Here is a 25,790-nt window from a genome sequence, read left to right on the forward strand (position 1 = left end):
TAATTGTGGAAATTCGTAGGGAAATCTGAGTGGGGATTGTCATAATCTCTAAAGCTAAAGAATCAATAGTTGTCAACCTTAAACAAAGTTATACCTATACAAATGGGAGAACTTAAGTTATGTGCCCTCAACCAGCACATAATTAAACAAAACAAGAAAGTGTATGTATAATCAGTATTTAAAAGCTAAATGACTTGTGCTTTTATACGTACATTTTGTTAAAATCATGCAATTCAGAATGTTTGTAAAGGCCAGGTAACGTCGGGGTAAGGATGCTGTTTCAGCAAGGGGTCATTAAGATAATAGGCCTATTCCTGTAGGCTATTCATTTTGGGTCCGGAAACGTTATGAGGTTATTTGTGGGATTAAGACAATGTACATTTTTATTAAGATGTCTTGCTTTGTGAAAAAGCCATTCCTTCTTATTGCCTGTGGAGAGCAGCAATAGCCTTGGATGAGTGTAACCAGCCTCCGATTTTAGTAGAGGAAGAAAGCGCAGACGTCACATGGAGAGATGCAACCAGCAGTAGCTGCTTCACCAGTAATCACACAACGTTATCATAACCAGCTAGTAAAAGCTAACATAGCCTGCTACATTATTCGCATTTGATTTATTATACATCCGGAATGTTAAACCTTTCATTAATTGAACCTGCAAAACGGGAAATAACATTACCGTCTCATACAGTTATTATAGGCTCATCCAAGATCCAACTGGCAAGCTATTTTGACTAGCTAGCAAAGCCAACGATAGCAAAGTCTTCCTTGGCTAGCGTCGGGCTAGCCAGCTAGCTAGCTAGCTACTAACATCGCTAACGGTAGTTAGCTAGCTAGCGAGCTGTGGTTTCTTGCGTCATGGATGAACTAGTCGTGGAAGTGAGGGGAACCAGCGGGGCATTTTATAAGGTAAGGTAGTGTTTTTTGTAGAGCTGTATCGTCCCATTAACCCCATAATCCACTGACGTTAGGCAAATGGACATGGAATTGTCTTGCCAGACTGACATTAGCCTAGAGATACCTGGCTGTAACCCCGGCCTCAGTGCTTCTGTCCAGCCTCCACCGGGACGTGAACGCTGAAAATCTGTAAACAAGACTGATGCTAAGCTGCAGCTGTAACCTCATTGCGTATATCTCAATTTATTTTATAGGTGCTATGTCAATGAATTGACTTGGCGATTTTGACGATATTAAGTCCATACATTGATATAGTAGTAACGTTATTACCTCGACGTGCTTGTTATTCAATGTTGTCTGTAAATTGATGAGCAGTAGTTAATTGAAGAAGCTATAGTGCCAACAGTTGGTCAGGAATTTTGTTATCCAGAGTAGTAATTTTTGTACTATAGTATAGGAATCAACGAATCATTCAACTTCAACGAATTTGGGAGTTGTTTCGCTTTGCCCTAGTGTTTCCGCCAGCGGGCAGGTACTTTTTCTTTTACCGGAGCTACAGAGATTTTTGGGCTTATAAGAAAGACACGATCCGTAAGTGGATGGGATATGCATTTGGTATTGACCATATTATACTTTAGTTCAAGGTGACACTGTTGTTGGTTGTGAGTCTTTTGCAAGGCAAGGGCTAGAAGTCTTACTATTTGAGTATTTGGCATATTGACATATAGGAATTGATCCTATTATCAACCTTGTAACTTGTTGAAATACTCAACTCCTTAAGCTTGGAAATATAAGCTTGCGCAATATCAGAAAGATTTCTCAAATGTTCAACTCTGTTACAGTCAACTAGATTTAGATGGCGGATACACAGGACTTAACCCAGGCTAAACATCGGCAAAGCCAAAAAAGAAAAGGAACAGCTAAAAATGCAACATTCAAATATTGCTAAATTAAAGACTTAAAAATTCACACCTGCATACTATTAAACCTGTATGGATGGTATACAGGCTATATACTAGATGGATAGGTTAAGACTATGTATGACATAGAACTTTTTTTTGTTTGATGGTTTGACTGTGATAACTGAAAAAAACCTATAAATAAATAGATTTTGGAATGTATAATGGTTTAGTATGGTGAATATTTGTTTGACGCCTCTCTCTAACTTGTGTCTGCTTTAGTGCATTGGAGAGTTGTGTCTTTACTGCAAAAAACATCAGGAATTACTAACAGAGGTTTGCTAACCTAAAAACAAACAAACAGCAAACAGCAAGCCCCTTAAACCTGCTTTAGAAGCATCTAAGAAACACCTTTATAACATGACACAGCTTTGTTCAGTTTGGCTCTGGCTGACATTATATTCTCTGCAGTTTTGTTTGCTATCGCAATGTTATAAATTAGCAAAAAGCTGTTCTTTTTTGCTCTAAAATATTAATTACTGGTGGCAGCCAAAAATCATCCATGTTGGTAGTACAGCTCTAGCTGCTGTTTTAGGGTGGTGAAGAAGAAATAATTCCTAGGTAAAACGGGGGGACTTTATTTGGGGCTTATAAATTATGATATATGATATGTACATGGATTGGCATACTTCTTGATTATGGTGTCAGTATCGGAAGATTTTTTGTCAATGGTCAAGTTACGCCTTTATTTCTATATTAACAAGTAACTTAAGCCTTTGAATTAATGTAAGGATAGCAGAAAGAAGCAAATCTGGAACTAATAGGCCTAAGTAAAATAGCCTTAGCTACTTCAAGTACCACAGTTGATATAATACTGCACACTGGTTTGTCTTCCACACCTCCCCTGGTTCTTATTCTTGTTTGTCTTTGCTCTGTTGACTTTCTTTTAATGTCACTGAAACAACACTACTTCACTATCAGCAGTTGAGTGGTCTGGATAGGAGGCTTGTTGTAAATGACATCCCATATTAACACAAACGAAAGGCTTTTGTAGAGTGAGATTAATGTAGCCTAACATTAAATATGTTGCACCACAATCAGTGCATTTATAGATGGTTTTAGCACCAGAATGTCTGCCTGTCTCTGCAGAGCTTGTTTGCTTGTCATTAGCCCATCATCTCAACATCAGAAAAAACCAACAATTAAGCATTCTCTTTGATAGATAGAATAATACAAAATACTTAATGCTACTGTGGGTCCCACATTTCGGTGGCTGTTAATATAGCCTACCTGGGAAACCCGCCCAAGTAGGTGGTTCTGCTTATTTATTCCGGTCCCTCTGGATTCCCTGTATCGATAGTAAAATAAAGAGGTCAAATTTTAAGAGAATACACAAATTTATATCCCTTTTGAGCATTAACTGAACACTTAAAGCAGGAAGGAAACCCACACAACACCTATCAGACATTCTCAATGTATTTAACCATGTAAATGGTGTTAAAATACCAAACACATTAAGTTGTATTTGTGAATAATTAGTAGAAAAACATGTTCTAATCTTCCATGTAAACCAATGTAGCATCAATAATTGTCAACTTCCTAAGTGTAATCTTTTGATTTTTTTTAGCTACAAAGATGAACACAGCAATGAAAGAGCAACATGACAGGCTGTTAACTTTACAAAATAAGTTTCAAAATGGCAACAAACAACAAAAATCTCACCGTGATGGAAGCAGATGACAAAAAAGATTGCAGCATGACGCCAGACAGCGTGAGGCAGGGCATAGAGGTGGTAGCAAGGTGCTACAAGTGCTTGCTGACTTTATCACAACGACAAAGGCCACCGTAAAACGCTAATCCACAGCAAATGATGTGCTTTGGACTAGGGATGGGCATTTCCAGTAATATCAATATTCGAGTGATCGAATTACCTTAGTACTCGCAAATTATATATTTTTTTACCGTTAGAATATCTCAGTCATGGACCTGTAAATAAATAGCCAACAATGGAAAGCAAGAGCAATTTCAATGCATTTATTGAACAACCTTAACAGGCCCTTCAATTAACATTGTTGTAACATTCTGTTGTCAAACGTCACAGTGGTATGGGTAATCAACAGCCTAGTCATACATTCCAAGTTAAAATAAATATTAAATTAACTTAATTTACAGCAGTTTTAGCCTGCAGTTTCCCTTGAAAAATAAAAGAAATAACATCACACAATGATAAGCCGTGAATAATACATTCACCCTAATGATGATGATAATAAAAATAGGCTTACTGAGCAAACTAGCGCTTTCATCATCCATGTTTTCCACTCTCATAGCTGTTGTCCGGAGTGATGGTGGCTTGTACTCCAGCTCAACAAACTGCATCAGTTCACATAAAGCCTTCTCCTTCCACAACACTTCACGGGAGCTTATCTCCAGTCACCATTTTCATTATTAGCAGGCTAATCTTCTTCACTCTGGCATCATCACAACCACGTGTGCTGACAGGGCTATCAAATGATGTGACGCGAGACTGCCTGTTGTCTGTCTCCGCTGGCTTCTCATTGTGCTTTAAGCGTGTGTGGTTAAGCATCGAACTAGTATTTCTATTAAATACAAGTTTAACACCACATATCTTGCACAGCACGTAGTACTTCTGGACATCACTTTTCTTGGTCACGTCTGACATGGTGCATGTAAGCTAACTGAGTTAAACTACTTTAGCCGAAAACAACACATGCGCAGGTCCGCAAGTAGTGTAACGTTACTCGAATAATGACGTCAACAACAAGTACTATAGTATTCGTCCCCATCCCCACTTTGGACATGACACGAAAGAGTAAAATGTAACTTCCTGTGTTCACTATGTGGCATTAGAGGACACACAATAATAATGCATGATTTTGCTTTACATGAAGTATAGTCAATACTTTGTAAATTTCATGTGAATTGAAAGATGTATGTCATACAAGGTGATATGACTTTGATCTAACATTCGTATGTTGATATCTTCAGGTTGGGACTGTAATCAACCATGGAAAGTTTGGTGCTGATTCAACACTGTTATGGTTGAGTTACAACAACTTCCTGTTTAATGGGGACACACAGACTATGCTGTGCCACCAGGGCAATGCCAATTGACGAAATAACAAACTTTTAACAAGATTTTCATCATTAATACCTTTTGTATAAGCTCCCTGAGCTTCACCTTGATAGGATACATCTCCGACAGCAGGTGCTGCTTCATAAAAATTTGGAGGCAATGAAGGCTCTCCTGAGCCATTTGGCAACAATCAGACCCAGATCAGCTGTGTGTCCCTTGCCCTTCAGAATAAAAATCCTGTTTCATGGCAAGACATCGAAGTTCCCCGTACTGCCAGGGACACGCCCATGAATGAAAACTCTACAATAAAGCATCAACAAGGTCTTAAGGCGTATCAAACCTCATTTGAGGTTGATATATGCAACTGGCTAAGAAAATCAGTCATTTCCTAACAGTAGCAGTACGTACGCCTCCTGCATCTCTGATGTATTCAAATCTAAAAGGACGCAGTACACTCACTATCGATGCATCCCAGGGAGGAACCTCATCTTTCCTATATAGAACCATACATTGTGAACAACAAAATTGTGTGTGTGTGGGGGGGGGGGGTTAATTAATTGATCGCAATTACTTGCATACATCAATGATTTTTGAGAGAAGCACATCACATGTAGACTTTCACACTCTAATTGTACTCTTTTCTTCACTGTATTAAGTTTTAATTCACAATCTACTTTAATCTGATCACTTTGCTTTGCTTCAGTCACACCTCTGCTCTCTGCACAGCTGCTGGCCCTGCCCCCTCTTTCTGTTTGTGTCTCTGTCTGCTTTGTTGACTGTCTTCATTAGCAGTCTGTTTAATTAATACAAAAGTTAAATATTTTCTCTCGCAATTCAAAACAGCACAACGTGTGCATGAGGGATGTTATTAATGACGTAGCGATCAAAACGATTGATCGATTGTTACCAAATGACATCTGCACCTTTTATAAGCTTTATAAGCTTTATAAGCTTTATAAGCAGCGACAATCAATGCATACACAATATGACTGTTTAGATTGCATAACAAAACTGCATACGGTTGTGTGTGGACAGAGAGCATCCGATGTCGGACCCTCTTCGGCCGTTTGAACACTGTGAGGAGTAAACTGGACCTGCTGTTGTTTATTTGGTTGCCACGACTTCACGTGTGATTGATGTCCTGTGACTACTGTCACTGTTTCAGGGCTCTTCCTCAACGAGGAGAGCGGGCCAGCGACCGTTCATTTGGAGCGGACATCTCCGTCATTTAATTGCAACTTCAGGACACGTTATAGAAATCTGAAGCAGCGGTGGCAATATGTATGTAGAGGAAACACTGGGATCGCAGGGCAGCTGGAGCCTATCCCAGCGGTCTTGGGTGAGAGGCGAGTTACACCCTGGATTGTTCACCAGTCAATCGCAGGGCTGACACACAGAGACGGACAACCTTTCACGCTCACATCCACCAGCACACACACACACACACACACACCCCTATGTCCAATATAGGATAATATACTATATAATATACTTTCTTCTTTTTAAATGTTTTTCTCGAATTAGGCCAATTAATAAATAACTTTATATAAAAACGTATAGAATTATTAATAGTAGCCTATTCATAATCCTGTCAGGAATTTTGTACAAGCGGTATCAGTGTCCAACAAAGTCAGAATGTTTGTACAATAGAAAATGTTTCTCAGTCAGTAAAGTTTACGCTTCATTTCATCCATTGTTCACTATTAGCTTGTCAAGCTAATGCAACTGTAAGCTTTCTATCTCTCTATTTTCCTTCTAGGCATTACATGTCCTACTTGCAATACTTGACACACTTGGCCACAGACTCTGTATACAACTAGAGAGAGGCAGAGATAAACCTGACTCGAGCTTAAAGCAGGAATAAAAGAAAAACAGTTTTTTTTGCTTTGGTTATGGTTAAAAAGAAAACATTGAACCCTTTTACACACTTGATGCCGATATGAAGCTGTACTGACTATTTGTAAAGCTATTTCAGAGCCACAGCTATTCTTACCTTTGTTGTTTCAAATCTGTGATTCTTGTAGGCCTTTGTGAAGGACGTTCACGAAGGATCAGTCACTGTGGCATTTGAAAACAAGTGAGTATTGCACATACACAACAAAATATAACATACTGTGATGTCACGCTTTGCAAATGATGAAATTGACACTTATTTTTCTCAATGTACATGTGTTTCTCTGTCACAGTTGGCAAGCCGAACGTCAGATCCCTTTCCATGACGTGCGTTTTCCTCCTCCAACAGGGTTCTGCAAGGAGATTAATGAGAGTGATGAGGTTGAGGTGGGAATAATTTATCACTTTGAGATTATTTCAGAAATAAGTTTTTCCAAAATATGTGGTTTATTTAGAAATACATTCTAGTTCGAGTACAAGGGAAAAAATTCATTGTGTGTGTGGGCCAAAGTTTAGGCAAATTAGATTTTTTTGCAACTTGCAACATTTTCGGAGCATTTTTTGGAGCAGCAAAAAAAAAAAAAGATTCCTAATATCTTTAATATCTTTTGTCATGACTGTCACTCTGAACTCTGAATAACAATTCTATATGCATCTTGATATGAATAAATCAGACTGAGACAGTCTCAATTATGAAAAGCTACATCTTTCCAACATCAGTATCTGTGTGATTATTGGTTTGTGAACATTACAAACTCAAAGCATGAATCCTTCTGTAGGCTAGTGCATTAAGTGTGCTGTACTTTACAAAAACACAAGTTTTACACAGCAGCTTTTGCTACATTTAACAGGTGTACTGACATTTGAGCGGAGGGAAGTACGTTTTTTTTACTGGCTACACCTGGGGTCCGTTTCACAAAGCAGGTTCAACAAACTCTGAGTCTAACCCTGAACTCTGAGTCGATCTACTCTGAGATAGGAAACTCTGAGTTTTCGGTTCCAGAACAGCTGATCAGAGTTAGTTCAATCAACTCTGAGTACGCTCAGCCAGAGTTAAGTGCGTGTACGCTGACTGTAAAAAGCCAGCATTAATGGAGCCCCGACACCACGATTCACCATGGCAACGGTACACAAAAAGAGGTCCTCCTACGTCACACCAGTGGAGCTCGAAATCCTCATGCGGACGTTCAGCGAATACGAGCATGTTTTTAGAAACATAAAGTAACACGGCTGCAGCTGCAAAAGAGAGAGAAGCGGCGTGGGAAGAAACTGCTGCTCGAGTTAATGCGCAAGTTTAAACTGGTCTATTTATTTAATACTTAATCACGACCGGAAGCTAAAATTTATATTAATTTAGGAGCAATCCAGCGGGAGAAAAACGTACATGGAAGCACTTCAATCATATTTTAAATATTAAACTAATGAAATATAATTCAGTGGCTGTTTTAATGTGCATTAGCTTTATCCCTAACATGATGCTGACTTCACATACATTATAATTTATGTAGATTAAACTGAATGTGTTAGTTTAAATAAATAAAACAATTCCAATAACTTAAGGTGTCATATTTGAGTGCTCTCGGCAGTGGTGGTGGAAAATCTAAAAATGATGACTTTGACACAGATTTGTCTTTTGATTTTTTTTATCATAATTATAAAAGACTTTTGCAAAGGGGTAAGAGCAGCACAGAGACGCAACGTTTCTTCTTTTAATTCGGTAACCGCTTAAACACACGCGTGAGACGGGCTGAATGAATGAGCAAGTCGAATTGATAGAATATAACAGAATATAAGAGAATATAAAACCGAATCGGTTTTATATTCTAGAGGGAGGAGACGGAGCGAAACTCTGAGTTTCCTGAAGAAAACCTGCTCACGACCAGGTTAGGTTCATAGAGTCTGTTACTACGGTAACTGACCGAGAGCTTAAGTTACCTCCCTTTGTGAAACGGAAAACTCAGAGTTTCCCTCATTTAAGGGTTAACAGACTCAGAGTTTTCAATAAACCTGCTTTGTGAAACGGACCCCTGTAGTACACTTGTTGTTTCAGTCACAGTCAATACAACAAACTGTGAGCTTCCAAAAAATATTTAAAGATGACTGGCCTTTTTTTTTAATTAGAAAACGGATCTCCAAGGCACACACGCACCTCATAACTGCGTTCTCAAGCAAGGTTCAGCATCGTGGTGAATTTCACAGTTGGATATTCAGCAGACAGAAGTAATTCTGTTGTTCTGTTCTGTTGATTATCCAACATTAAACTAAGTTCCCAACCCAGTTTTGCAGCAGGCGCTCCTTTTCCCCCAAAACTTTTTATTAGGTTCTCCCACAGCATCTATTGTTCATGCAGTATTGTTGGCATGACACCTCTAATTATTACACTGAAGACAAACAGCCTCAGTTTTATGTCTTTTGACTAAAACTCTGCATTGGGATACAGTGGCAGTAAATTTGTGTAAAACATCATCATTAAACTTTGCATCTGTCCATGCATCACATGCGTGCCAAATTGAGGGAATTGGTCCGTACAGATCACACATCAACTATGATCCGTTGCACCTCGAGTTTCCACTCATCAAAAAGTTGATTTACTTGTTTCCTGCTGCAGACTTTATTGTGCATAGATGGTTTATGTAAACATGAGCTTGTTATAATGAGGGGGGCTACCCATCTAATAAAAATTGCATTTTCTGTCTTTTTAGGATTTTAAGCATCTTGAAACATTTTTTTTCTTTTACTTCTATAAGTTAATACTGAACTGACTGATATATCAGTCTGACGATTTTATCGACAGATATTCGCACTTCGCAGATATATCGGTATTGGGGCATATGTCCTCCGATAAGCTCCGATATCATTTACTTTATATTAACAGTGCTGCGAGAGAAATTCATTACACCTCCTGACAAACAGAGGGGGCAGTGATAAATTTGATAGTGTGAGTGCCAGGATCTTAAGCTCTATGACAATATACAACTAAAGTCAAGAAATGTAACAGCCAACTCACTCGTGGTTACAACTATCAGCCAGCACAAGAATGACAATTACCAACATATGCAGAACATATGTTCTAATCAGACACCATTAAAAACACTAACAAAATTATTTTTTGCATTTTGGAACATAAATAGCAAACTTAACAACTTAAACTACTCAGTCAGCACTAGGCGGCAGGCATGATGGGAAATGAGGACAACCCCTATCGCTGCCAGAGTGCGCGTCACAGCTGAGCAGAGCAGCACACACAGCAAAGGGAAGCATTAGGAAGCACTATCTTTCCCATACAGAACGAAACATTGTGAACAACAAACTCATGTTAAAATCACAGTAATCAGCCAAAGAAAGCTTGCTTTCTTAGCACCGCTGTTTCTACCCTCTGCGCATCTAAACTGCGCAGACGAGATCCCGTGTGTACAGTCTGCCTCTCAGTTAGTTGTAGTTCGATAGTAACAAAGGTACAGGAGCTTTAAGCTTTATTGTCTGCTAGTTTCACAGCGGTTACACTCTTAACAACAAGCTTACACATCTACACCTCCATACAACCCCACAGGAAGATACAGGGTTTTGTTTTAATAAGCCATTGTCTCGCTGCTGCAGACTGTGTGCGTCTGTCTACTCCGCCCTCAGCACACCTGCAGCTCCTTACAGCAGCAAGACACACACACGAGCGGACTGTTCTCATTCACAGAACGGTAAATTAAGACGTTTTTTGAAGTCCCTTTCACGTCTCATAAAGAAAGTATAGAAGTTACAGTGTTACAGAGAGCAGAGCACAGAGATAGCCGTGTCACCATCATGTTACATTTTGATAGAGTCCCGAATTTTAATTTTATGTTACATTTTGAACATATGTGAATATATCGGCTGATATATTGATATTGGAATTTTTTTACTCCCTAATATCGGAATCGGCATCGGCCCCAAAATCCAATATCGGTCGGGTTTTAGTTATGATGGTGTGCTCAGCAGAAAACAGAATACAATTTTACAATAATTTGAATATGCGCTTCATAGAAACTGCATTGCATTTGTTTGTCATAAAGATTATGTATTAAAAAAATATATATATATACACAAAAGTAATTGTACGGTAAATAACTGATGCCTCCGAAGTTGTCTTCTTTTTCTGATTTCTCTGAGCCAGATACCTTTTTTGTGATTTTGTCAGGTTTTGGTGATAAGTTGAAAACGTTGCAAAATTTGTGTCTTTTGTGTTTTTTTTGCCAGGTATATTCCAGAGCTAATGACAAGGAGCCGTGTGGATGGTGGCTGGCCAAGGTTCGCATGGTCAAAGGAGAGGTAGGGTTCAGACCGTTTTCTAAATGTGGGTTAAAATATCATTTTGTAATGAAAGGCTGAGAATATAGGTATCAGACAAATCAGTTTGCAGCAATTTGCATTGCAAAAACATCAGTACTCACAACAGTTAGATTTCATTACTAGTTTTCATTGGCTAGTAAAAATACAAAATATTTGAGTGTGTCAGTGATAATGATCAGCCTGAGTATACCATCATTCCTCTGTCGGCCGATGTTGCTTTTGATGATAAATGCTGGTGAGTTTCTCTCTGCGTTCAAGCTCTCACTGTTGTGATCAGGATTCAGACATCAACTTTTAAAGGTGTAATAGGGAGATCCGAGTTAGGCTAACCTGTCAGACACATCTCACTGCTGTAAGCTTTTTTCCTTCTAGTACCCATTTACTTTTCTGGCCTGGTTTTAAGCTTTATTTCATCTTTTTATGCCTTTAGGTCTCCCTTTCTCTCATTTTTTTGACTTTTTACTCATATTATTTCTTATCCTTTCTTCAGACTTAACACAAGTTCACCCGGATGTTGTTCTTGTCTATGTCTATCTTTTATGTTTAGTTTTATGTAATAGAGTACGCTGCATGTGACGCCACATTAAATGAGATAGTGACACTGGAGCGGTTACGGCCGGTCAACCCAAATAAACCAGCCACCAAAAACACCTTCCTGAAGATCAAACTGGATGTACCTGAGGATCTACGGCAGATGTGAGTTTGACATACAGACATACACACACGCTTTTATGTTAAGCAAATACGCCTCAGGTAATCATATAATTTGGGCTTGTCCAAGAAAAGAATTTGAACATTTTAGTTTTATAAGCACTGATGCGTGTACTGAATATTATCATTTTAATGTGACAATAAGTCAGGGCTCGACATGAGCACTGGCCCTGTGGCCCAACGGTATGTCTGTATGTTTGTAACCCCCCGGGCCAGTAGATTAACTATTTAACTGGCCGGTGTGCCAGTAGGATCTACAAGCCCACAATGTAAACAATATAGTAGCCCTCCCGAGATTCACAGTTATGATGAACGGGACGAGTTACTTTGTACGCAGAACCCCGCGGTAATCTCAGTCCGATGTCAGCATCACTGCAGGCACTTTGGGTCCTGCTGTCAACAACACATTACACGCTACTCGCTGCAGTCGCGACAGATCAGCTCTCATTCTAGAACAAACTAATTGACGTTAGCAAGCTACCGCAGACTAGTTTAAACTAAAACTAGTTTTAGTTTTCATACACACGCAAGGGAGATTTACTTCCCCCAACGCTGATGAGCCACTAAACACCCATAGCAGTGTTTCCCACACATAGAACAGAAAAAGTCTGATATCACATAGTGCAGCTTTTAATGAGAGCACAGAGTAAACTGCCCGCAGTTCATGCAGAGTCTGTGTGTCAGTCACCTGCCTGTAAACTGTAAACATGCACGCGCACTCCGGCCATCACAGATGCGCCTGCGGGATGATCGAGGCAGACGGGCAGTTACGTGAGGTGGCAATAAGTGTGTGTATTCCCATTATCAGCGACACCGCGTCCCGGTGCACGTTAGCGCTGTAGCTACATAAACAGACCGTTCACAGAGTGGACGTGCCACGGACTGTTTACCTTTAACGGCTACAGGAAGTAGGAGGAGGTAAGATTTCGTTTCAAAAACTCTCACGGGCTGATCACGCTAATTAAACATACATTTGAACAGCGTCAGTAATGGTAGGTAACATACTCAATCAATCTATTACTACTTATTCATGCGGGTGTTAGAGTTGCTGAACCAAGAGTGGTAAAAGAAGCCTCTTTATACCCATATGATTATTATGGTCTACTTTTATGAGTTTATAATAATTCCACAATTGAACACATATTCATTAATAAGAACCCTTCCAGAGAAACAAAATTTGACGTTAAAATAATACCGAAATAACAAATTATTTTAGGGCCAGTGGTTTTGATGGCAGGGCCAGTGTATTTGTAAAGTTACTGGCCCGGAGTGCCAGTGGAAAATTGTGCTCATTGTCGACCCCTGGAAGTACATTGTCAAACGAATTCAACTTTTGAACAGTCCTGCTTATGTGTAGTACTCTCTTTAAGATTGTGTTTTTGGCCCTAGCCTTTATTTGATAGGACAGTGGATAGAGTTGGAAAAGTATGGGAAGAGAGTGGGGATAACATGCAGAGCTAAACCGGCACCCCTGTGTTGCACTCTCTGTCAGAGAAACACACAAGTGGGGTGTTTACAAATGGTACCATGCCTTAGCATCATTATGATATGTAACTTGGAAATGTGTAAAAGGTGAGGATTACTGAATTATTACAGTACATGACAAAATATCTCATGAATTGTCTTTAACTTTGTGTTGATAGGTGCGCCAAGGAATCGGCACACAAAGACTTTAAAAAGGCTGTGGGAGCGTTCAGTGTCACCTACGACTCAGAGAAAAAGCAGCTGGTCATTTTGGTTCGTTTCACTTCTTTTTTTCACTGAAGAACACAGGAGAAAATGTACCTTACTATTGCTTAAAATATATTTTATACACATAATCCAAAGCTTTATTTCCTCAATTGATCTAACAGGCTAAGACTCTGTATAACTTTTGTTCTTTTTGCAGTCTGTGAATGAGGTCACAACAAAGCGGGCCAATATGATGAGTGACATGCACTTCAGGAGCCTCCGCACCAAGCTGTCTCTCATGCTGAGGAACGAAGAGGCCAGCAGGCAACTGGAGGTAAATATACACACATACACACTAGGAATGAATCATGAATTTCAAATAGTCATTTATTTATAAAAATCGAAAGTTCATGTGACTATTATTATCTTAAAAATGTTTTTTTCATTCTTTTTACCGGCGCCTTGTTGTAATGAGGTACTGCTGCCAGACAGTTGCTGTAGCGCATGTGAAAGCTGTTTGCTAACTGCCATCAAATAACAAAAGAAGAAGAAAGCATTAGTGCCAGGTGCCGGGGAAAATGCAGAGAGACTTCTGCAGCCGTCAAAGAGTTCTATGTGGAACTCATCCGAGAAATAGATGAAAATGAGGTTAAGTGCAAACTAGCCTAAGTCTACAAAAACTATGCACAGTATGACAGAGAAATGATCCATGTCTGTGTATTATATAGGGAAGATGCACAGTTTATTGAACCCTGTGTTTTCTGAGTGTTTTTTCAATACACACTTTGGCATCATCACTTTCGATCATGAAGCCTGATGGTCCTCTACAGTTCTGTGGTTTATCAGTGAAATATACAACAAATATACAAGTACACAACGGACTGGATTCTCTGTTAACAGTGACAGACAGACAAAAAGATCTTCCTAATGAAACGTCTGTCTCCTCCCTTTGCATCGTTATTGCAACTATGTCAGTGTGTGTTATCATCGCTCTATGTGTGTGTGTAATTTGATAATTTGGAAGTTAATTTGATTATATATTCATAAAAAATATTTTATCAGGAGTCATTAACATCCAAATACTCTATTATGGCAATAAAAACGTGTTTTTATTTCTCTCTGTTTGTCCCTTTCTTTTTTTTTCTACAGAGCTCCAGACAGCTGGCATCACGGTTTCATGAACAGTTTGTGGTTCGGGATGACCTGATGGGTCTCGCCATTGGGACTCACGGAGCCAACATTCAGCAAGCAAGAAAAGTCCCTGGAGTTACTAACATAGACCTGGATGAGGAGACATGCACCTTTCACATATATGGAGAGGTACGATTGCCTTACTAATGCTAATGTTCCTGGGTATGGTAGGACAGCCATATATGCTACCTTCCATATATGCTTCATGTCTGTACGGCCTAGTTTAGAACTTCTTGCTTTTTACATTTTCATGTTGAAGTTTAACATAAATGGTGCAAGGAAGTGAGAGAGTTTTTGTTTCATTTTGTTGGTTGTCTTAGGACCAGGATGCTGTACGTATAGCGAGGAGTTTCTTGGAGTTCTCTGAAGATGTCATCAAAGTTCCCCGGAACTTAGTAGGTAAGAATTTCACTCGAAAAATTAGTCAGACTGTTAAACCTTCAAGTCCTGAAGATTTTACAATTTCATTTTACAATTTCATTGAGCAGACGCTCAACATGTTTTTGCTCTTACAGGGAAGGTGATAGGCAAAAACGGCAAACTGATCCAAGAGGTGGTTGACAAGTCTGGGGTGGTGCGTGTTCGTATTGAGCCTGAGAGTGACAAAAAGCCCTTGGCGGCAGCGGCAGCAGCAGCAGCAGCAGCAGCAGCAGACGAGGTCAGTGGGTGAGAATAGACCAATGCCTCTAACTATGTAACAACAAAACAAGTAGCTTACAGCTCAGGCTCAACCCTCATACCCCTGCATTACTGACGTCTGATTTCAACAATAAATTCATCTTTTTTTCTCTTTTTGAACCTCTCTCACAGGGAATGGTGCCATTTGTATTTGTGGGGACCAAGGAGAGCATATCTAATGCCACAGTACTGCTGGACTATCACCTCAATTACCTTAAGGTAACTATAATAGCCACAACCCAATAATAGTAATTTATCCCAGGTGTGGTTTTACATCCTGCCCCCTGTGTGGCAGACTGTTATATTTATATATATATATTGATATTTAGATGGACTAAATTATGTTTAACAACAAAACTCTATACAACCTTTAGGCACAACTTTAAAATAAGAAAAGAAATTAGTTCACTTGTACTGAAAAACATTTTTATTCTGAACATGTAAGGTTAGCAGCAGATGATATTGGATGTTGATTCTTCAACAGTTTTTGTTTGAGTGATGGTTTGTTTACTTATAAACAATCTTCATGACAACTGTACAGGGGATGTGTTTTATATAGCTTATCAATGTGAATTATATTAAGGCTTAAAATTATGCATAATAGGGGGGGTGGTCACTTTGATTGAGAGGTGGATGCCTATGGCTGTCTGCAGGATGTCCAAGAGGCTTATGCCCCATTTTTTTGATGAGTGTGTGGTATTACGCATCTGTCCTGGGTGATCCGATCACAAGTGGTCAGCTCTAAGCCTGCTGTTCACACCTGGCATTAACGAGCCCCTCGAATGCGTCTTCAGTGACCACTTGTGATCGGATCTCACTTTCCCGCTCTGTATGCAAATAAACACGGAGACGCAGTCTCCTTTATTAGACTTCATATAATAATATAAAACATCATATGAAAGAAAGTGTGATGCAGACTCGCAGCACAGAGAGGTGGAGAGCAGCTGCGCACGAGTACAGAGGGAAGGAGGGGGAGGGAGGGAGCGGGTGATCGCGGACTAGAGTGACGACGTGATAGACAGTGGATATAAAAAGTCTACACACCCCTGTTCAAATGCCAGGTTTTCGTGATGTAAAAAAATGACAGCAAGACAAATAATTTCACAACTTTTTCCACCTTTAATGTGACCTATAACCTGTACAACGCAATTGAAAAACAAACTGAAACCTTTAAAGGGGAAAAATATAAAATAAAAAACTTAAAAGAACCTGGTTGCATAAATATACACACCCTTAAACTAATACTTTGTTGCAGCACCTTTGGCTTTTATTACAGCACTCAGTCTTCTTGGGTAGGAGCCTATCAGCGTGGCACATCTTGATGTGGCAATATTTGCCCACTCTTCTTTGCAAAACCGCTCCAAATCTGACAGATTGCGAGGGCATCTCCTGTGCACAGCCCTCTTCAGATCACCCCACAGATGTTCGATGGGATTCAGGTCTGGACTCTGGCTGGGCCATTCCAAAGCCTCAATCTTATTCCGGTGAAGCCATTCTTTGGTTGATTTAGATGTGTGCTTTGGGTCATTGTCGTGCTGAAAGATGAAGTTCCTCTTCATCTTCAGCTTTCTAACAGAAGGCCGAAGGTTTTGTGCCAACACTGACTGGTATTTGGAACTGTTCATAATTCCCTCCACCCTGACTACGGCCCCAGTTCCAGCTGAAGAAAAACAGCCCCAAAGCATGATGCTGCCACCACCATACTTCACTGTAGGTATGGTGTTCTTTTGGTGATGAGCAGTGTTGTTTTTGCGCCAAATATACCTTTTGGAATTATGTCCAAAAAGTTCAACCTTGGTTTCATCAGACCATAACACATTTTCCCACATGCGTTTGGGAGATTTCAGATGTCTTTTTGCAAAATTAAGCCGGGCTTTGATGTTTTTCTTTGTAAGATAAGGCTTCCGTCTTGCCACCCTACCCCATAGCCCAGACATATGAAGAAGACGGGAGATTGTTGTCACATGTACTACACAGCCAGTACTTGCCAGAAATTCCTGCAGCTCCTTCAGTGTTGCTGTCGGCCTCTTGGCAGCCTCCCTGACCAGTTTTCTTCTCGTTTTATCATCAATTTTGGAAGGACGTCCTGTTCTTGGTAATGTCACTGTTGTGCCATATTTTCTCCACTTGATGATGACGGTCTTCACTGTGTTCCATGGTATATTTCATTCCTTGGAAATTCTTTTGTAGCCTTCACCTGACTGATATCTTTGAATAATGAGATCCCTCTGATGCTTTGGAAGCTCTCTGCGGACCATGGCTTGTGCTGGAAGATGTGGCAACAAAAATGTCAGGAAAAGCCTACTAGAACAGCTGAACTTCATTTGGGGTTGATCAGAGGCACTTTATTTGGTGACAGGTGTGTGCTGACTCCAATTTAACATGAGTTTGAATGTAACTGGTTAAATCTGAACTCAGCCACATCCCCAGTTATAAAAGGGTGTGCACACTTATGCAACCACATTATCTCAGTTGTTTATTTTTACTTTACCTCCCTGAAAGATTTCTGTTTGTTTTTCAATTGCGTTGTACAGGTTATAAGTCACATTAAAGGTGGAAAATGTTGTGAAATTATTTATCTTGATGTAATTTTTTTACATGACAAAAACCTGGCATTTGAACAGGGGTGTGTAGACTTTTTATATCCACTGTAAAACTTGACTGATCATATCTCCGACCCTCACCGTCTCTCTCCCTCGTCAGTTCGGGATCGTCCTGTATTAAAAAATTAAGTTCTCTCTCTGAATAAATACAGACACGATCTGTCTGTGTTTCCATGCACACTCCGCTCTAATGCATAATCTACGTTTACACAGCTGGAGTGACATGAGACATAAATAAAAATATGATTTTTAAGAGTCACAGCAAAGAAATGTTAAATCAGACAGGAATGAAAGGAGAGGTCTCCTGTATCCACGGGATCATTGCAGTGGATACGGGGAGAGTAGGCTGTGCTTAATGTGGCCCAGGACACATGTTTCCCGGTTCATGCCATTAACCCCCCTCTTGAAGTGAGTAGTGAATCAGCTCAGTCACCAGCTAATCAATTAGCCACCGCACAGACTGTATGGCTTGCATAAATTATACCCCTTTTCCACCGAAATTAGCGCATTGACACAGGTTTTTCAGACCCGGGAAGACCCGCTTATAGATTCTGATTGTCTCTTTTCCCATTGCCAGTGAAGTATACTCCTTTGAGTATCTTTTCTGTTGTGTCACTGTCTGACGTCACAAACGCGCCGGAGACAGGGTTAGTAACCAGTGAAGATGTTACGGTGGTTAGGTCTTAATTGTATCTCTTACTCATTCAGTTCATGTATCAAACTCGGCGCAACAAATTTGGATGTTCGAGCGCTGCTCGGACGTAGACGGGCGGAATTTGTAGCTGAGATGACAAAGGGTCACAGCAGTTACAGTCGGAGCAGAGCATTGTGCCGGATAGGGGGCGAAGATTAGCGTGTCAGGTTTTGTGTTACCATCAATGTCAAATGCAGAATCTCATTAAATTAGTACTGGAATTAGCGTTAGTGACCGCTGATTTGACTAACTAGCTAAATGGTGTTGCAGGTAAAGGGAGTTTTGGAGGTCGGGCTGCTGTCTTAAGTCATTAAGTAGCTCAATGTAAAGATTATTACAAAGTTAAGTACTTAAACTGATGTTATTCTCTCCTCCATAGTATCTTTGCTCTGCTGTCCTCCTTTTTTGTTGTGTCAATAACAGCTCAGGTCCTCCCTCGAGCAAACAAAGACACATCTCAGAGAGCAAAGGAGAGAAAAAACAGAGTATGGGCCCTGTATGTGAAATCACCTCTTAAGCCTAAACCAAATCCTCAAATACACATATCACACTTACTGGTTTCTTCAGGTTCCAAGATAGCCAACCTTTTAAAATGTTTCAGCTTCTCACAAAAAACGTTATTGAATATGAATAAAAGCAAGGTACTTGCACACATTTAAACATACTAGGTTTTTATATTCATTTACTTCTTGATATACAGGAAGTGGATCAGCTTCGTCTAGAGCGCCTTCAGATTGACGAGCAGCTGAGGCAGATAGGAGGGGGAAGTGGCGGAGGAGGGACCGGGCCTCGAAACCCTAAAGACAAAACCTACGTGTTCGATAATGGCATGGGGTTGGGGATCGGGAGAGGAGCAGGAGGAGGAGGGAAGCCCTATGCAGGAGGAGGAGGACGAGGAGGCAGAGGGCGTAGAGGCGGTGGTGCAGCTTTCACCTCAGGTTGGATAAAATGACTGCATCTTGATCAAAATGAATGAGAACTTAACATGTATTGTATTTCTCGTTTTATGATTACTATTCATGTAAACATAACGTTAATTATCTCAGACTTTAATATCAAATACTAATCTGAAGTGTGTTCTATATATGTTTAGATCGATTTATAAGTGCTCTAATTGGTTTGGATGGGAAAGGCTCTGGCTGAAAGTGAGGTTATTTTCAAGCTTATTTCAGGATAGGTAATTACCTCACTTCAGCTGCACAGTGGCCCCATTTCAGGATAACATGTTATGTTTGGTTTTCTGTTATTTCAATACAAGGTAAAATATCCAGCTAGCACATAGCTATGATAATGAAATAGAGAGTCTTTTCCCCAGGTGATGCCTTCATTATAAAACGATTAATCAAAGGTTAAGTGTTGAAATGAGATTTGACTTGCGTTCTCCGATCACCAACCAGGCACAAACTCAGAGGCATCAAATGCTTCAGAGACAGAGTCAGACCACAGAGAGGAGCTCAGTGATTGGTCTCTTGCCCCGACTGAGGAGCTGATGACGGGAGGCGGGACCCTGCCCAGACGAACAGACGGGAGAAAGAGAGGAGTTGGAGGAGGACCGCGGGGCAGAGGAGGGAGAGGAAGAGGAGGTTATAAAGGTAGGTAGTTATTATCATTTGCTGTCACTCATTTCAGTTCCAATCAGGATTGTCCTCAGCTGATATTTTGGGTAATTTATAGAGAGAAGTTTGGAATATTTTCAGAAGAAAGGCTTCATAAACTCAATTTTCAATCTGTTATACAGCTTTTTTTCCCATAATTTTTTTTTACAATTTGACTTGAGATTAAGCTAATTTCAAATATAATGAATGGATATTATCTTCATTCAATTAAAAAAAAGTTTGAGATTTCATTTCATTAAATTAAAGCCTGAATAATTGGAATTAATCAAATAGTGAGATCTCTACAGACACTCTTTCATAAATATTCTTTTTGAGGTTGGGCTTTTTAAAGATTTTCTCCAACCATTAATCTTTTGTAACACATTGATTTTGTCACATATTTATACTGCTTCTTGCGAGCCATTGTCTTAAACTGCTGGGGCTTGTGAAGTAAGGGTTTTTTGATTCCATTTGGACACAGAACATTTTTCTTTTTATAATCCCATGAGGTGATAGCACAGGGATGAGGCCTATGAGTTGGGAGGACTTGTTGAGGACTTGTCTGTCTTGCTTTAGGTGAAGACATGCAGTGGAGTGACCCAAGACCTCGACATGTTAAAGACCCCAAGCCAAGAGCGCAGGAAGACACACTACAGGTAATACACACACACATTCGGCTCTAAAATGATCTTTTCTGCTGTGTTTAAATCCTAACACAATTAAGAAAATGCAATGCCTGTTTACAATTGAAATTATGGAGACCACGAAAATGATATTTGTAACTCACATAACTCTTTTTTTTCTGATCTGTATTTACATGAATTAAAAGATAGAAACTATGAAAACTTTGACCATGGACAGATCAAACAGCCTATTGCCCAGCAAATATACCAACAGCAGTTTGTCCGTAGTTTATTTGCTTGAAGGTGAAGGGCACAAATTCTGTGACCTGCCAATTTAGAAAATGGATTTCTTCATTAGAAAAGGGGAAAAATTTATAGAACAAATGGGGCCACAGGGGCCGGGGAAAGTACACTCCTGTTATCTTTCAAAAATGAGGAAGTTGTTGTAAGCAATCGTGACATTTTGTCAATTATATGGCCGAGCATCCTCTGTCTAAAGAATAGCATTGAAGGGAGACTGATATTTTTAACCAGAAACTGCTGTATTAACATCTTTTTTGCTGGTTTTGATAACCAGGTCCATCTGATTTGAAGTGGAGAGGCTTCGTGTTTAAACTAGGGCTGGGTAATGGCAAGGACCAAAATTTCTATTACAATTTATTAACAATATTTGAATTGCAATTTCACTGAACACACTGAATAGAATGTTGCCATTACACATTATATGAAAATAAAGTGCAAATATTTTAATGTGTCACTAAATGCCACAACATAAAACTAAAACATAGTGTTCTTACTGTTTCACTAAAGACAGGGAACTAAAATGAAAACGTCTCTACACATGCTCGTCAGACAAACACACACACATACACAGAGAGACGTCCGCTGGTACATCCCCTCTGTAAATGTATTGATTGAGGTACGACGTCTCCTGTTAAATAAGGACCTTGTAATGGCGCTGTTTTGCTGTGGTATGGTGCCGATGTCATCCAGAACCATGTCGGCTTTGGATTGTTTTGATATGCAGCGTCTTTAAAGGCTCCTTCACAGAACGGGGTTGTGGGTGAAAAATGCAAAATTCCACTTGTGTTTTTTAAAAGGCTTATCTCCGCAATGGCATTCGTTTCTGTTTTGCCTACATAAGCGAAGTCAATCAATCAAATCAATCAAATTTAATTTGTATAACGCCAAATCATAACCAGAGTTATCTCGAGACACTTTACAAAAAGAGCAGGTCAGACCGACTTTTTGTTCTGTTATTTAAAGAGAGGCCCAACATGAATCACCATGAGTAGCACTTAGCAATATTCGGCACATTGGCAAGGAGTGCAGTCAGACGTCGTTATGATCACAGAAATTTGAGGGAAATATGAGGGCGACTTAAACCCATAAAATGTATCGATGTGAGGGTTGGGAAAATCGATACATTATCGTGAAAAAGAAATAGCATGATACTTTGCTTTATCGATATTTTTGCACAGCCCTAGTCAAAAAAAACTACTACTACTCCTAGAAACAAGCAGAGCTCATTTGAGCGCAGCCCTACCCATTTTTTGACCTTCTGTATTGATGTACTGTATCTGATTTTAATCCAAAACTAGTTTATTTAGTCATTTAACTCACAACTTTGTGAATAATGAACGCTGAAGGAATCCTAACCTAACAACAATAAGCTGAGCTTCTAGAAACAAGCTGAGTAAATGTTTTTGGTGGCTCAGCTCCATCGTTTTTTTAACTGCCAGCATTATGAAATTATTAATCGTGCTAAAGATGACATTACTGCAGTAACTAATCAAAGCTTGCCTGTACAGCACCTTAAAGTATTGCATGAGTAAGGAAAAGGGACTTTTTGTATATTGTCATATTTACCTTCATTGACAGACTTTGCTTATAAAGGATGTCGGTAAGTGTTTGGCTGTATTTACCTATTTCCCGGGACCAAATGCTGGTGCTTGATTTAAGGATATATAAGAGACAAGATTAAATCATATCACTCCTATCTTAGCAAACCTAAAACTGTGTAATTTCAGGACTATCTTAATGGTTAATGGTTACAGCTGAGTAAAATTAACAGCTATTATAATATGTACATACATATATTTTTTTACTGCCTTATTTATTAAAATGTGTTTTTCCTACTATACAAATGACAAATTGGTGAGTGTTGTTAGATTAAAAAAATGTTGGCACAATATTTTTTTGTTTATATTAATTCAATTAGTCACCTTTCTTACTTGTCTATACATCTGAAGCCAGCAGTACTATTTTTGTTATGTCTGATTTAAAAAAAAAAAGTCAAATATTCAAATCTCCTGTCGGGTGACCTATCTGTCCTACTCAGAGGTAGGAGTAAATGTATTCCTAGATTTCTACTCGATTCCTGGGAGTAATCCTTACTTGGTAAAAAGGTCCCAATTAATCAGTGATCATGCATTTGTTCATATAATCACCTTACAGCTGTGAAGTGTGGAATCAGGCTGTACTTCCTGTTTCCTATAGATCCGTGTGGATGGTAATAACGAGCGTAGCGTGCAGCACTCCTCAGGAGGGCGAGGAGGAGGAGGTTCTTCCTCATCCCAGGTTGGCATCAGTGCTGGCAGTGAGGGTCCATCTCGCCATCACCATCAGAGAGCCATCAGAGACCGAGGAATGAAGAAGGACAAACAGGACGCTCCTCCGCTGGTGAATGGAGTGTCATAGAAACACCACTGGAGGACCTTTTCACTTAGACACACACCTCAGAAATACACGTGATCAGCCCGTCATAAACAATCGTAGTCTCTCTGGCTTTTTCTTTCTCTGCTTTTGTCTAACATACAAATACAAAAATTTCCTCAGCATGGAAGAGTTTACCATAGTGAAGTTGTAGACCAGAGTTGTTTGAGTATCTGCCGGTCTGCTCTATTGAGGTTTTTAAGTGTCCTGGTCTGTTTTTTTCTCGACTGGTCTAGTTTCTCCTGTTCTTCTCTGGAGTGACGATTAAAAGAAAGAGTACTTTTGGGACAAAAGGAAAAGCAAAGGAGTTGACAACAACTCCTCACTCAGAGTCATAACCCTAAACTTTCTCCTAACCCATCTAAAGAAAATCATTGTTGACATTTTTTTTTCTTTTCTTTTTTCCTTTACTGCCCTGATTGAAAATGATCACATTATAAAAATGAAAAAAGTCAAACAAATAAAGGCAATCATCAGTCTGACGAGGAAGCAAGGAAGCACCGCCCTCTCAGAATGCAGGATGAACTGTGCCCCCCTAAACACACTTTTACCATATATTTACTGCCATGAATTCAATTCTACACTTACCGATGTAGAATTGACATAACATAACTCTGAGGCACATAATGCATATAACTGCCTTTACAGAAGCAAAGATACAAATGACTTGGACCCTTCAACAGGATCCAAAATGGTGATCCCAAAACATTGGTTTTATTTAAACTTCATTACCTGTCATGTCACCAGTGGACTAAGCCGACAGTCACTGGGAATTCATAACAAAGGCAAATTGTGAGCTGTGTGTGAGCACACTTAAAACGCTCTCACAGACTCTGACTAAAGAACTCAGATATCTTCAGTGAGCTGTCTGGTATCAGAAATTTACTGTAAAAATGTTTTTTAAGTAGGCTGCACGAGGATTATACAGTAAGATGATAGCGTTTTTTAAAATATATTGATTAACAGATTTTTTTATTAGCACAAGCTCCGTATGCCCAGAGTAAAACTGTGAACCTTGATTCAATGCATTGATACATGATTAATTTCAAATACTGTTAATTAACACATGCGGCAAAATATTTTTCTTCGGACATGGATGAGTGATGCACGACAAAAAATCTCTCTTTGGATTGGCCTTGGCAATTATGGGAATCAAAGAAAACAAATAGACAATTATAGCAAGTACTGTAAATCTCAATACTTCCTTAAAAAGTACCACTAATAAAATAATTATAAATTCAGCATAAAGTGGTTAGAAACGCATATTAAACTTGATATTTACATTGGTGTACAGTCATAAAATATACAGTCATGAATAAAACCTTTGTTGTACAGAGAATCCAGGGTGTTTTGATACACAATATGTCTGTAGTACTCTGCAGGACTGGCACTTCTTTTTATACAGGGAGGTGCTTTTCTTTCAATATCTCATTGGTAGACCTGTCAACAGGAGTCAACATTCCGAACCAGACTGATGAGAGCCTTTTCAGCCTCAACAGTCGGATATTTCACAGAGAGAGCTTAGGCTGTAAGCTAGACTTTCTTTGACCTGTGGCATTTACATACTTCTGACATTTTAATGAATACATCAACTTTTGCTTTCAGACAAACCTGATAAGGTTGCAAGATTAAGGCTGCAACATCATGAATGTAGTCAGCTGATCACATGAGCTTTTCCTTTATTTATGAAAATTTTTGTACTTCACTGCTTTTTTATTTTTATTTTTTTGCAGCTAGAAAATCTGTTTGAAGTATTGTAGAAAAAACGTTTAATTGGGGTATACCTTTACACAATAAAAGTTTGGTCTGAGCTTTATTCTTCCTGGTTTTCCAGCTTATTCTGGGCTCACCCTTCTTACTTAAACATTTTGTGCATTATTCTTATATTATTTTCTCTTGGCTATGTTTTGTAAATAGTAGGCCAGAGGAGGACTCTCAGTGACAATAAGTTGTCATTTTAGACTATAATATCTGGTGTTGTTCAGTCATGAAGAGTGCAATGCATTTTTTGTATGTGTGATTGGAGCTGTGCATTTACTTCCTGCTACTGCCTGACAATGCATTTCACTGCCTGAGTTAAAGTCAGGACAGTTTAAAATACTTTACTCTAAGCTAGAGTTTAAAGTCAGGAGTAAAGAAACAAGAGTTTCATCCAGAATTGCAGTTTTCTAAGCCTCTTTGTGAAATCTCCTCCAGAATAACAGCAAAG

General features: G+C 39.3%; 1 protein-coding gene across 1 annotated transcript; it reads left to right on the forward strand.

Moving 5' to 3' along the window:
- The first annotated feature begins 538 nt into the window (after window positions 1–538).
- fmr1 (fragile X messenger ribonucleoprotein 1) lies at window positions 539–25,397 on the forward strand. Its single transcript, XM_069669610.1, has 15 exons — window positions 539–906; window positions 6,912–6,964; window positions 7,074–7,167; window positions 11,008–11,079; window positions 11,648–11,796; window positions 13,455–13,548; window positions 13,700–13,816; window positions 14,632–14,802; window positions 14,994–15,072; window positions 15,189–15,331; window positions 15,484–15,570; window positions 19,349–19,586; window positions 20,046–20,240; window positions 20,820–20,899; window positions 23,366–25,397. The coding sequence occupies exons 1-15, from the start codon at window positions 856–858 to the stop codon at window positions 23,564–23,566; spliced, it is 1,824 nt and encodes a 607-aa protein (XP_069525711.1). The 5' UTR covers window positions 539–855; the 3' UTR covers window positions 23,567–25,397.
- Window positions 25,398–25,790: the final 393 nt, after the last annotated feature.

Source organism: Semicossyphus pulcher, unplaced genomic scaffold (assembly GCF_022749685.1).
Source record: "Semicossyphus pulcher isolate SPU_LCO1_2020_fin unplaced genomic scaffold, fSemPul1.0.p SCAF_2, whole genome shotgun sequence".
Taxonomy (NCBI): Eukaryota; Metazoa; Chordata; class Actinopteri; order Labriformes; family Labridae; genus Semicossyphus; species Semicossyphus pulcher.

Coding starts and splice junctions, on each gene's coding strand:
- fmr1 (XM_069669610.1), top strand. CDS start 856: ATGGATGAACTAGTCGTGGAAGTGAGGGGAACCAGCGGGGCATTTTAT. Junction 15,332..15,483: donor CAGCAGCAGCAGCAGACGAG/GTCAGTGGGTGA, acceptor CCTCTCTCACAG/GGAATGGTGCCATTTGTATT. Junction 20,241..20,819: donor AGGAAGAGGAGGTTATAAAG/GTAGGTAGTTAT, acceptor GTCTTGCTTTAG/GTGAAGACATGCAGTGGAGT.